This window comes from Rhinoderma darwinii, chromosome 4, assembly GCF_050947455.1.
Source record: "Rhinoderma darwinii isolate aRhiDar2 chromosome 4, aRhiDar2.hap1, whole genome shotgun sequence".
NCBI classification, from domain to species: Eukaryota; Metazoa; Chordata; class Amphibia; order Anura; family Rhinodermatidae; genus Rhinoderma; species Rhinoderma darwinii.
Genome location: NC_134690.1, coordinates 94,388,979 through 94,402,663, shown reverse-complemented (window position 1 = coordinate 94,402,663; position 13,685 = coordinate 94,388,979). Strand labels below are relative to the sequence as shown.

Here is a 13,685-nt window from a genome sequence, read left to right as displayed (position 1 = left end):
TGTTCATAGGGTCTCTCGGCCCGGTCCGAATGACCCATCCAACCCCCGTGATGTCCTGTGCCGACTGAATTACTATTCGGACAAGGATTTAATCATTCGAGGTGCGTGGTCACATAGTCCGGTTACGGTGGATGAATGCAGGGTCTCGATCTATCCAGATGTCTCTCCACGCACGCTCTACATGCGGCGTCTCGTGCACCCATTATTAGAGAAGATCAAAGCGGCGGGAGCCACTTATAGATGGGGACACCCGTTCCACGTAGTCGTCAGGAAAGAGTCAGCCACCTTCCTCCTGCGCCATTTCTCAGATTTGGAGGCCTTATTTAGTTTCCTGCAGATCGAGCCGTTTCCGGTCCCGGATTGGCTGGCACTGGACCGGCCGGAACCATCGCAACGTCGGCGCACTCGGCGCCCTAGCCAACATCTCGGCAGGCCTTTGCTCCGAGAGTCATTAAGGTCTCAACCGGATCTTTCGTTGCGGCTACCTCCTGAGGCCTGATGTGGATTACCCTCTGAAGAATCCTCAGATCTCCGTGGCAACGCCTGGTCTACAGATTATAGCGCTGGGCTCCGTATAGTGCCTAGCGACTCTTTTTGTTACAGGTTTTCCAGACGGCCCCTCCGAGGAGTGCCTTTTCCAGCGGAACTTTGAGCAGTCCCGTTACTAGTTCAGTGACTTGCCGAGACCTCCGTGGATTATGTGCTGTCACCGAAGACTCCACAGCTGCCTACAGAACTGTAGATATATCCCGGCCTACATTTTACCTTTCTTTTGTTCTTGGTCTCCTCCCCCCTCCCCACCCTACCTCCTCCCGCATTTTAGTTATGTCTCTGGCCTGGGATGCATACGTTCCCCCCCCCCCCCTACCCCCCCTTTTCTCCCCCCCCCCATCCCCCCTTTTCTCCCCCAAGTGAATTGTCAGGAAGTTGCTCATGGTACGGTATCCTGTTAGTGTTGCTACACAAGGCCCCATGATGTCACAGGCCGTAGTATTACTATTCATAGGGTTTCACTCACTGCCTGAGATCTAGTTTGCGATCCGATTGTTTTAACTGTACCTTGCTGTGTGCCGCACTAGTTCTCTTTCTGGCGGGCCTCTTACTTATCTCTGTCCGCTCATCACCCTATTTTTCCCTCCCCCCCCCCCCCCCCCCTCCTCCTCACCTCCCCCCCCCCCACCTTTTTTTATAACCGGATGTACTAGCTTTTCGGCCTTCCAGTAGGTGGGGTTTACTGTCACATATCTTATGTTACTGACAACATTGAGAAAGGAACACTGTAAAGACAGAGCACAGTTTTTTCAGGAGAAGGGTTAAGTTTGCTTATATGGCCGTGTTTTTGTAGGGCCATGTAACATACAGTGTTATGTCCTCCCTTGCTCACCTCTTGGTGGACATCGGACGAGTTCTTATTTTATGTTTTTGTGCTGCATGGGGCTCCCCCCCCCCCCCACTTCTCTTTGGTTTTCCTTGTTCCCGTTTTGTTACTAACCTTTTCTCCACAGGTTTTCTTGCCGTGTGGGTGTCGGCCTTTGGGCCCCTTTTTCTGTCTATTTTTCTTTTTTCTCTCTGGTCTTTCCTTTCACTCCTCTTTGTCTTCCCTTCTCTCCCCCCCCCCCACTTCCCTCTCCCGCCGGGGACATGGCCCGCCACTCCCAGACTGACCTTCGGATAGGCTCGCTGAATGTCAAGGGGTTGCATAGTCCCGGGAAGCGATCCATTTTGTTGAACATGTTGAAAGGTAGACACTTGCATGTAGCTTTCCTACAGGAAACGCACCTTAGTGAACAAAAACCTTTTAAGATGTCTAATCTCTGGTTTCCTCACGCCTATCATAGTTTCTCTCCTGACCTGAAATCCAGAGGGACAAGTATCCTGTCTCGTACTCTTCCATGGGAGTTTCTGGATTCTCGCAGGGATGGGGCCAATGCTACTGCTCAAGGGCAGCATCAACTCGCAGATCTATACCTTTGCTTCCTTCTACCTACCCAATGTGGGTCAGGGTTCAGCTCTGCTTGGCTTTTTGGATAATCTGGAGGAGTTTGGGGAGGGCACCATTGTCCTGGGAGGTGACTTCAATGTCTCATTGGAGCCCACCATGGATGTCCCAACGGGATCATCGTCCATTCTGCACTCCCAACTGCGCCGTATTAAACGAGCGCTTCACGAGCATAATTTTGTGGATACATGGCGCCGATTACATCCGGGAGATAAAGATTTTTCTTTTTACTCTTCCGTTCATGACATTTACTCCAGGCTCGATCTCCTATTTGTCAAACATCGCTCACTTCCAACTTTACAGGCCGCCGATATTGACTCAATCTCTTTCTCAGATCACACCCTTGTCACGTTATCCTTAGCATTGCAAACCCCGATATTGCATCAATCCCAATGGAAGCTCAATCCATTGCTTCTTAATGACTCCTTAGTTTCTTAGGACGTGCAGCGTACACTTGTAGATTACTTCTCTACCAATACCCCTGCAGACACAAACCCTCGGGTACTATGGGAGGCGCACAAGTGTGTTGTACGTGGCACCTTTATTAAACACGGGGCTCGACTAAAAAGGGAGCGTGCGGTGACCACTGCTCGGCTTCTATCGGAAATTAAGGTTTTAGAGTCTACCCACAAGCGTTCCCATGAACTAGCATGTAAAGTCGCATTAATTCAGAAAAAAGATGAGCTTCGCACCCTATTATTGTCTAAGGCCAAAGCCACCCTCTTGAAATGCAAGCGCCATTTCTACGAATATGGGAACAAATGTAGCAGGTCACTGGCTAGAGCACTGAGACTCCAGCAAGCGCGCACCTACGTACCCTTTATTGCAACATCCCCCACCACTCGAGCTAACTTGCCATTAGACATAGCCTCACAGTTCCGCGACTTTTATGCCTCCCTATACAACACAGACTCCACCAATCCGGCCACGCTGGCAAGCAACTTCCGCACACGTATCAAAACCTACATTGCAGACTCAGGTTTGCCCACCCTGACAGAGGAGGTCCTCACCGCATTGGAGGCTCCAATTACTGCGCCAGAACTAGCTGATGCGCTCAAGAACTCCGCTAACGGTAAGGCCCCGGGGCCTGACTGGTTCACGCTTCCCTACTATAAAAAAAATTCACCGCTACCCTTAGCCCGCATTTTCTAGCATCCTTGAACTCCTTTTCCTCCTCTGCTCGCGTTCCACCAGACGCACTCAGGGCCCACATTGCAGTGATTCCAAAGCCAGGTGCGCTAGTTACAGGCCGATTTTCGCTTTTCAATACAGATATTAAACTCTTCGCGAAGATTTTGGCAATGCGTTTGGCTCCATTGCTCCGTGGGGTCATTCATCTTGACCAGGCAGGGTTCATGGTAGGTAGGGAGGCCCGAGACAATACCATGAAAGCGATCAATCTCATACACAGGGCTAAGCTGTCCCGTGTACCACTCATGCTCTTGTCGACAGACGCCGAAAAGGCTTTCGACAGAGTCAATTGGACATACATGGAGGAAACACTACTCCGACTTGGCCTGGGTCCTCAGATGATGAGTTGGATCATGTCTTTGTACTCTTGCCCCTCTGCGAGGGTCCGGGTGAATGGCATTCTCTCGGAAGAATTTGCCATCCATAATGGGACCCGCCAGGGCTGCCCCCTTTCTCCTCTGATTTTTATCCTGACATTGGAACCATTTCTAAGGCATGTTCGAGCCAATCAGGACATTCAGGGCCTAGGGGAGGGCTCCCATGTCAAGAAGGTGGCAGCGTATGCAGATGACCTGTTGTTTTTCCTGACCAACCCAACCACTTCCCTCCCGAATCTGATGCAGGAGTTTCGTCGCTTTTCCAGCCTCTCCAATTTTAAAATAAACTTTGCCAAATCAAAGGCCATGAATGTTTCCCTCCCTGCTATCTACGCTGGAACAATCCTTTAGTTCCAAATGGAACTTGGTGGCTCTCAAGTACCTGGGAGTGTATATCCCGGCGGATTTGAAGGGAATATTTAACTTTAACTTTCTGAGGTTTCTTACCGAGATTAAGGCGGATTGTGCTAGGTGGTCGGGAGGCACGTTTACGTGGATGGGCCGATGTACTATTTTTAAAATGAATATTCTACCTCGACTACTCTACTTATTCCAGGCCCTTCCTATAGCAGTTCCACCATCATTCTTTAAAGCGATAAACTCTATACAAATCTCTTTTGTCTGGAATGGCAAGCACCCACGCCTTAGCCGTATGCTCCTATGTCGATCCCGGAAGACGGGGATTAGCACTTCCTGACATTCGCTCGTATTACATTGCAGCTCATCTGGTGCGCGTAGTGGACTGGTGTAGACACGCCCCTTTTAAGGCATGGGTGGGTATTGAGCAAAGCTTTTCAACGGTCCCTCTCGAAGTATCTCCATGGTTGAAACGTGGACTTCTCACATCTCTGCACCATCATCCCACGCTCCGATGTTGTGCACTTACTGCGGTCCGTTCACACCTCCTGCCTCTGTGCTCCCCCATGTCTCCGATCCTGGGGAACCCATCTTTTCCCTCGGGGTTGAGTGACTCGGTATTCAAGTCCTGGGCGGTGTCTGGTGTCTTCAGGGCAGAGCACTTTCTGAAGAACTCGGAGCGGCTCTCCCTTGAGGAGTTGACACAGATGCCTGAACTCCCTCCTTTGGGTTACTGGCGCATATTTAAACTCCGCCATTTCTACTCCTCTTTACCGCCTTTGGAGCTATTCCAAGTTCCTAGGTCTCCACTGGAGGACTTATGTGTTGGCTCTGAGCCGGCTCGCCATTCATTGTCCACGATCTACCACCTCCTTCTGAACCCGCAGGACCTCCCAGCGCCTGGTTATATTTGAGTGGGAGTCGGATCTGGGGATTACCCTTACCACAAACCAATGCTCTCGCATTCTCACGCTTGCCCATAAAACCTCAATTAGCTCGCGTTATCAGGAGGCCAGTTTTAAATTGCTCTCACGTTGGTATAGGAGCCCGGTTAGCCTGCATCGTATTTTCCCGAACGTGTCACCTCTCTGTTGGAGATGCGGATTGGACAATGGTACCCTACTCCACACTTTCTGGTCTTGCCCGCTACTTGCAGAATTCTGGGATGGGATTAAAAAGGTGATATGCGAGGTAACGGATACCAGCTTTACTATGGACGTGGCTTTCTTCCTCCTCCATCACTGTGACATCCCAGCAAACATCTATAAACGCTCCCTGCTTCACTATTTAGTGATGGCTGCGCGGCACTGTATTCCCTTGCGATGGAAGAACTCCTCTCCTCCCACTCTGTCCCTCTGGGTTTCCAAGGTCAACAATCTAATGCACATGGAGGACCTGACCTCTAGCATTCACGACAATCACGCCAGATTCTTCCTCACATGGTCTCCTTGGATTATATTCCAGGACACTGACTCATATAAAGACATTCTTGGACATACGGTCATTGGTGATTAGTCCATAGCGGACGCAGTCTGGGGGAGCGGGGACCTCCCCGGAGGGAGAAGCTATCCTCCCACCCCCCCGGCCCACTCATCTCTACCTCCATCATTCTGTCTTGCATCATCTCTCCTGTGCATAGGGGGGAGTATCTAGCAGTATATCCTAGAGATGACAGAGGTTGCTACATGTGGATAAGTTTTTGATATGCCGCTCAATTTAATGCATCTCTAACCTTGTACATGTATTTCATCCTCCCTTATGTACTTGTATCTGTATTCTTTTTTTACTGTGAAAAAAATTGGCTGTTAGCCATGAAAATAAAGAATTTAAAAAATAAAAAAGTGTTCTCCCGGTTATGGCGATGCCATATATGTGGAAGTAAACAGCTGTTTGGGCACATTGTAGGGTTCAGAAGGGAAGGAGCGCCATTTGGCTTTTGGAGTGTGGATCTTGCTTGGTAGTAGATTTGTTTGATTATTGCTGGTGTTTCCGTTTATAATGTGGGGGTACATGTAAGCTGGGAAGAGTACATCAGGGGCATAGTCAGGTGGTATAATAATGGGGTAAACAATAAAATTATCCATAGATGTGTGTTACGCTGTGACACAATCCTTTCTGCACAGGCCGGGGTCGCACTGATATATGGCGTCCTTTCTTATGTCCCTTTTGGTCCACACTCCGCACCTTTGCAGTTTGGGGAATTTTGCTAGGAAAGTGTTGTCCTGGTATAATACGGGCACCGTCGCTTCCAGCGGATATGTTTGGGTTCTCCCCTTCCTGGTTCCCTAATTTTAGGTCCTTGATAAATCGTCTCTTGAAACAGAAGAAATGTTCCCCTCGGGCACAACTGCATATTTTTTATTTCCTGACTTATTGGAGCCATAACTATTATTATTTTTTCATAAACGTAGTGGTAGGAGGGCTTTTTTATTGCGGGACGAGCTGTAGTTATTATTGGTACCATTTTGGGGTACATGTGACTTTCTGATCACCTTTTATCCTATTTTTTGGCAGGCCAGGTAAACCAAAAAAACGCACTTCTGGCATAGTTTTTGTTTTATACAGCGTTCATCATGCGTTATAAATTACATGTTAACTTTATTCTGCGGGTCAGTACGATTCCGGCGATACCTAATTTATAGCATTTTTTTATGTTTTACAACTTTTTGCACAATAAAATTACTTTTGTAAAAATTTATTTTTTTCTGTCGCCAAGTTGTGAGAACCGTAACTTTTTAGCTTGTTTTTTGCGAGACGAGCTATAGTTTTTATAGGTACCATTTTTGGATACGTGCGACTTTTTGATCACTTTTTATTCCAATATTTGTAGGGCAAAGTGACCAGAAAACAGAGACTCTGGTAACGTTTTTTAAATTATTTATTTATTTTTTTTTTATATGCTTTTCACCGTGTGCAATAAATATAATATCTTGATACCTCAGGTCGTTACGGTCGCGGCGATACCAAATACTAATGGTTTATTATTTTTCAATAATAAAGGACTTGATAAGAGAAAAAGGGCGATTTTTATTTTATTACTTGAAACTTTTATTGTTTTCAAACTTATTTTTTTCACTTTTTTTATACTTTTTTTTTTACACTTTTTCTCAAGTCCCCCTAGGGGACTTGACGGTCCAACTGTAAGATTTATTTTTTTCTAATACATTGCACTACCTACGTAGTGCAATGTATTAGATCTGTCAGTTATTCACTGACAGCAAGCCAATTAGTCTTCGCCTCCCGGCGGGGCCTACATCGGCTTCCGTAATGGCAGAGCAGGAGGCCATTGTGTCTCCTGTTGCCATAGCAGCAGTTGCCAGTCCTAATTGCCTGTCAGGGCTGGCGATCTGCTAGTAACCGCTACGATGCATCAATCGGTTCCGGCCGTCCATTTTGCGGGAAACACTGGCTTTCCATGTCGCATACTTACGGCAAATGTCGGGAAGGGGTTAATATCATTTTGGGGTACGTGATAATTTGATCAGATTTTATTATTCTTTGGGAGGTGAGACCAAAAAACAGATTCTGTTTTTTATAAATTTTTAACTTCGTTCTCTGCGCAGTATAAACATGTTTTACTTTATTCTGCGATTCGATACGATTATGGCAATACCAAATGTATATAGTTTTTATATGTTTTACTACACAGTAAAAACACTTTTTTCTAAATAAAGCCATACATTTTTATTTTTTTTGTCAATGGAGCTGTGTGAGGGCTTGTATTTTGCGTGACAAACGGTCGTTTTTATTGGTACCACGTTGGGGTACACGTGAATTTGATCACTTCTTATTCGTTTTTTTTTTTGTTAACAATGTGACACCAAAAAAGGAAATTCTGGCCTTTTTTTTTTTTTTTTTTTTTTAATTTGTTCACCGTGCGGGATAAATGATATTTTTATAGGTCAGGCCGAATGCGGTGATACCAATTATATATAGTTTTTGGGGTTTTTTTTCCCATTTGTTTTCTAATTATAAAGGACTTGATCAGGGAAACAGGGTGATTATGGTTTTTCTTACATAAAACTTATTTATTTACCGAAAACTTTTTTTTAAAATCTTTATTTTACACATACTAGGGGACTTGAAGATCTGATCTTCTGATCCCCAGTACAATACACTGATTTACTTCTGTATGTACTTGTGTAGTGCAGTGTATTGTAACTGTCATTTTACAACTGACAGTTAAGCCTATTACGTCCTGCCTGGGGCAGGACCCAACAGGCTCCTGTACCTGGCAACCAGGAAGCCGTTGCTAGGCATAGCAACCATCAGCACCCCACGATTTTTCGCAGGGGGCCAACAGGGTACAGAGGGAGACCCCTCGCCGCTGTCGCTATTCACAACGGGATTTAAAGAGGCTCTGTCACCACATAAGTGCCCTATCGCCTACATAATGTGATCGGCGCTGTAATGTAGATAACAGCAGTGGTTTTAGTAATTTTAGATTTGTGCTAATTAGTTTCTTAATTCCCATCTGGGCGTTTTTCAGCTTTTGACCAAGTGGGCGTTGTGAAGAAAATTTAATGACGCTGACCAATCTGTGTCATATACTTCTCTCCATTTGTACTCAGCACAGCGTGATCTTGCGAGATCACGCTGTGCTGTCACATACACCCACATTAAGTGTCGGATTGTGAATAGATATCGCGTCCTGGCTGGAGGCAATGTCTATTCACTGTCAAGACACTTCAGTAAAGTTAATGTGGGTGTATGTGACAGCACAGCGTGATCTCGCTATGGACATGAATGGAAAGAAGTGTATGACGCTGATTGGTCACTGATTGGTCAGCGTCATACACTTCTCTTTACAACGCCCACTTGGTCAAAAGTTAAACGCCCAGATGGGCATTAAGAAAGTCATTAGAATAAATATAAACTTGCTCCTAACTTCCTCAAAAATGATCGTTTTTCAAAATAAAAAAACTAATCTACATTAGTGCCGATCACTAATCGAGAGGGACGCGTCACCAAGGCAACGGGCGGGAGACCGGACTGGAGGAAGCAGGAAGTTGTCAGTAAGTATGAAAGTCTTTTATTTTTATTTTTTACAGGTTTATACTGATCGGTAGTCACTGTCCAGGGTGCTGAAAGAGTTACTGCCGATCAGTTAACTCTTTCAGCACCCTGGACAGTGACTATTTACTGACGTCGCTTAGCAACGCTGCCGTAATGACGGGTGCACACATGTAGCCACCCGTCATTACGAGAGCTCCATAGACTTCTATGGACTGTCCGTGCCGTTATTACGGCCTGAAATAGGACATGTTCTATCTTTTTCAACGGCACGGGCACCTTCCCGTGAGAAAACGGGAAGGCACCCGTCGCCAATAGAAGTCTATGAGCCCGTTATTACGGGTCGTAATTACGACCCGTAATAACGGGAGTTTTTACGGTCGTATGCATGAGGCCTTACAGGAATAAAATGTATTACAAATGAATTTTGCAAAAAAAATTTAAACTTTTAAAATTTCACCTATACTTTCCTTCAATTCCTGTAAAACGCCTAAAGGTTACAAAACTTTCTAAATGCTGTTTTGAATATTTTGAGGGGTGCAGTTTTCAAAATGGTGTGTTTTATGGGTGTTTCTAATATATAGGGCCCTCAAAACCACTTCAGAACTGAACTCGTCCCTGAAAATATAGCCTTTTGAAATTTTCTTAAAAATGTGAGCAATTGCTTTTAAAGTTGTACGCCTGGTAACGTCCTAGAAAAATAAAAGAATGATTAAAAAAAGATGCAAACCTAAAGTAGACGTATGGGAAATGGTAATTGCTAACTATTTTGTGTGGTATTACTATCTGTTTTACTAGCAGATACATTTAATATTAGAAAAATCATAATTTCTTAACTTTCTCTAAATTTTGTTTTTTTTTCACAAATAAGCAATGAATTTATCGACCACATTTTTTCACTAACAAAGTACAATATGTCACCAGAAAATCGTCTCATAATCGCTTGGATAGGTTAAAAGCATTCTGGAGTTATTACCACATAAAGTGACATGTCAGATTTGCAAAAATGGGTCTGGTCCTGAAGGCCAAAATGAGCACGGTCCTGAAGGGGTTAAGGGGTTAAAGAAGCTCTGTCACCAGTTTCATACTTTATTTCCTACCTAATCTAATAGTTGTTATCTACAACACAGCGCCTGTGATGTTTTTTTTTTTTTAAAAAAAACATTTATTAGGGACAAAGTTGTGAGCACTTTAACATTTATGCAAATTTTTTATAGAAGTTCAACTGGGCGTTTTTTTTTACTTTAACCAAGTGGGTGGTAAGAAAAGTGTATAACGCTGTATGACACACTTCTCTTCATTCATGTCCGGCTTTAGTCACAGCACGCTGTGCCGCCACCCCCTCCCCCCCCCCCCCAGTTCCTTCACGAGTGCGACGGGGCAACGGCTAAACAAGGAGAGGGGGGCCAGGATGAGTGGTGTCTGACTGCAGCTGAATTGGAGATGGAGCTGCTGTGTCCTTCTCACAGAGCAGGGGAAGGGCTTTGTTCTCTGCAGGTTTTGAGGGACGGGCACAGAGCTGTAAAGGTGCCCATACACATGTGTATCATGATTTATACTTGTTGCACAGTGTTACCTATGAAGAGGGGCTGAGATCTTGGGATCGCAGCGCTCGAGCACTGAGGAGTTTTATTAATGGGGCGGACATTGAGGCGTAATCAAAGAATTCAAGATGCTTCAAACTCTGGTATGTGTCAAGTCCCGGTTTTGAGGCATCCTATTGGTCCACAGCCTCCTCATTGTCCGCGCCATTCATTCTTTGCTTGTACTTCAATAGCAGCACAATTTTATATCTAGTTATAATGTGGTACATATATTTAGGGATGATGGGGATTACATTAGATATCTGAGGTGCGGTCACGTGATTCTGTAACCGCACCTCAGATAAAGCAAGCAAGTGGGTGGGATAAACTAAAGGGGAAGGGAGAACTAATGGGGAGGGCCAATAGACAGAGAGGGCGGAATAATTAGTAAAGAACAGCCCTGTCGTTGCGTCGGTCAATGAGGTATCGACACAGGACTGAGTGTATTCTGACTCTCGTGCACGAGCCTGTCCCGAGAGCGAAAAGAGACAGAGGAAATCAGAACTTCCGGCAGGGCAGAGGTAGGGAGAATAGGAAGGAAAGTGTTCAGATTTAATACAGAATATGTATTAGGAACTTTATTAACTAGTTACATAAAATATTAGTTCAAAAATTGTGTCCTTGGAAAACCCCTCTGACAGCCTGAAATCTCAGCCCCCTTCATGGGTAACATTGTGTAGCAAGTATAAATCAGAAGTACTGACTATGTGCTTGGTAACCCCTCTGCCCGGACAAGAACTATGGGCAGGTTCACACCTGTGTTGGTCTTTCCATCGTTCTGCTCTTTCTGAGGAGCAGAACAACAAATACCGGAATCGGTGTTTCTGTTGTACGACGTACGCCACTGGCGGCCAACAAACTCATTGACTTTAATGGGTTCTGGCGGGGTGTCCGTGGTTTTACTGGAAACAATAGGTGCAGCATGCTGGAGCCTCCAATTCGGATGTGAATAGGCCCTAAAAGATCTTTATGATGGAGTAATCATGCGGCCTGGTGTCTCGCCTCTCTCTCTCTCGTGCTCTCTCTCGCCATATCTATCTAATACACTCGCTCTCTAAATGTCCCTCGTGGGAAAACTCCTTTAAAGAGCACCTGTCACCGTTCAGTAAAGGCCATTTTTCACCATTCAGTAAAGGCCATTTTCCTACTTCATGTCATAGGTGGTGTCACGCTGATATCTGTGTAACTTGTATCCCAATCCGTTTTTTACTTTCCGAGTTAAAGTGGTTTTCCCGAAATGTTTTTATTTATTTTTTTAAATCATTGCAACACTTCTATATTAACACATTATTGCACTGTGTATAACGTTTTCTTGTTTAAAAATCTTTCCTCTTTGATTGCGCCCCATTTACCTTTTGGAGGTTGTTTACCTCGCTATCTCCTTTCCTCTTCTCTTCCTGTCTTTGTCCTCCCTGCATGCACAGTGTTTGACCCAGCATGCAATGCGCCGTACTACCCGCAGCCATATCATCCAACAGAGCATGCGTGGTGGACGTTGTGTGTGTCAACCCCGCATGCTCTAAATCGGATAAGGAAATTCTACAACACATAAACACGTGGTACAGTCACGTCACTTGTGACTAGACCGTACACTCGGAGGACAGGAACTTGGAGACAATTGACGGGTCTGGGGAGGAAGTGGCAATTTCAAGTCAGCAAGCGTTCACGTGACCGAGCATGGGATACGCCGCTACAAACATCGGATCAAACGTAAGTATATTACAAAATTTATTATTTTGCATTGTTAAGTTAAAAGACATATGTTTTTTTGCTTCCGGAAAACCCCTTTAAGAGCCATTTTCTTAGGCTAATTAGGCTATATTAGCCAAAGGGGCGGTAACACTGAGGTTTCAGTGGTGGCACTGTCTGTGTTGGCTGTACGACTGTCCGATCAGCGTTATACAGTTTCTCCACTTCCCTGCACAGCGTGAACTCCGCTTATATTTCCCCTTAGGCTAGTAAAGCATAATAAGAAAATGGCTCATAACTTGGAAAGTAAAAAACAGATTGGGATACAGATTACAGGAGGAAATTGGGCTTTACTGAACTGGTGACAGGTCCTCTTTAAGATATTGAATAGCGTACAGGGAATAACTAGGCATATAATGTCCCTATGTATAGTAGCGTTGTTATATGTCACAGCAGTGCTTCCCTGCATAAATAGGTAGTTTTGAAGATCATACACGGCTAAATTGAATCACTTCAAATTAGATCCTATTCCTTGGTTGCAGGAGTAGCTGGAAACATTGAATCTTTTACCACAAAACGATAGTGTAACTTGTAAGATTGCTGGGTCGTGCTGCCTACATCAGGTAATGTAAGTGAATGTGATCGCAGGCAGGGCAACACGGTGATCTCTGGCTGCATGGCCTGTCACAGCCAAAGTTGCCGTGTAATCCTCGCCTAACTAGAAACCGTTTTTGCTTGACAACTGGGCGTGCACAGCAGATTAGAGGAAGGGAGACACCTAGTTGCAGGAACTTCACACAGAATTTTAGTTTTATCCGTGCAATTTCTAACAGTAAGGCGGAATTCACACGACAGGGTTTCCCGTCACCCGGCTGCATTAAGAACAATAGACCCCTAATGGGGCTATTCACACAACCAATTTTTTTACCTATTTTCGGCCGTTTATTTTCGGCCGTATATTTTCGAATGTGTCCCGAGTGATGGCCGGGTCTACCGTTGCTCGCGCACTCTCTCCTCCTCACAGTGCAGAGTGCATGTGAGGAGGAGGGTCTTTTTTTTGCTCCCTGTAGGAGTCGAAATCCCCAATCCCCGGCCGGGGATTGGGGATTCCGCTACAGGAGATGTGCGTGACTACACTGTCAATATATGGACACAGCGATGTCACTCACTTCTGCAGCGGATTCCCCGACTCTATGGCCGGGGATTCCGCTACAGGAGAAGTGCGTGACTACACTGTCCATATATGGACACAGTGACGTCACTCACTTCTGAAGTGGAATTCCCGACCTGTGGCAGGGAATTCCTCTCCAGGAGAAGTCCGTGACTACACTGTCCATATATGGACATTGAAGTCAGTGACTTCTCCTGGAATGTGGGGGTGGGGGCTGTGTGGCATCACCTGCAGGGGGCAGGGTGGCATTCTCTACAGAGAGCTGTGTGGCAACAAATTTAAATGAAATTCATCCGATTTTAAAA

The 13,685-nt window shown here is 45.3% G+C and overlaps 1 protein-coding gene across 3 annotated transcripts in view; it reads left to right on the top strand.

The window, feature by feature from the left end:
- The window catches only part of DTYMK (deoxythymidylate kinase), a 47,976-nt gene that overhangs the window by 5,796 nt on the left and 28,495 nt on the right, over positions 1-13,685 (top strand). Inside the window, exon 1 of one of the 3 annotated variants that reach the window (XM_075861390.1) lies at positions 10,924-11,041. The exons of the other annotated variants lie outside the window; for them this stretch is intronic. Coding sequence (XP_075717505.1) covers positions 10,939-11,041 — 103 coding nt within the window. The 5' untranslated portion in view covers positions 10,924-10,938. Of the gene's footprint in view, positions 1-10,923; positions 11,042-13,685 lie in introns of those variants that run through there. 3 annotated transcript variants of the gene reach the window in all.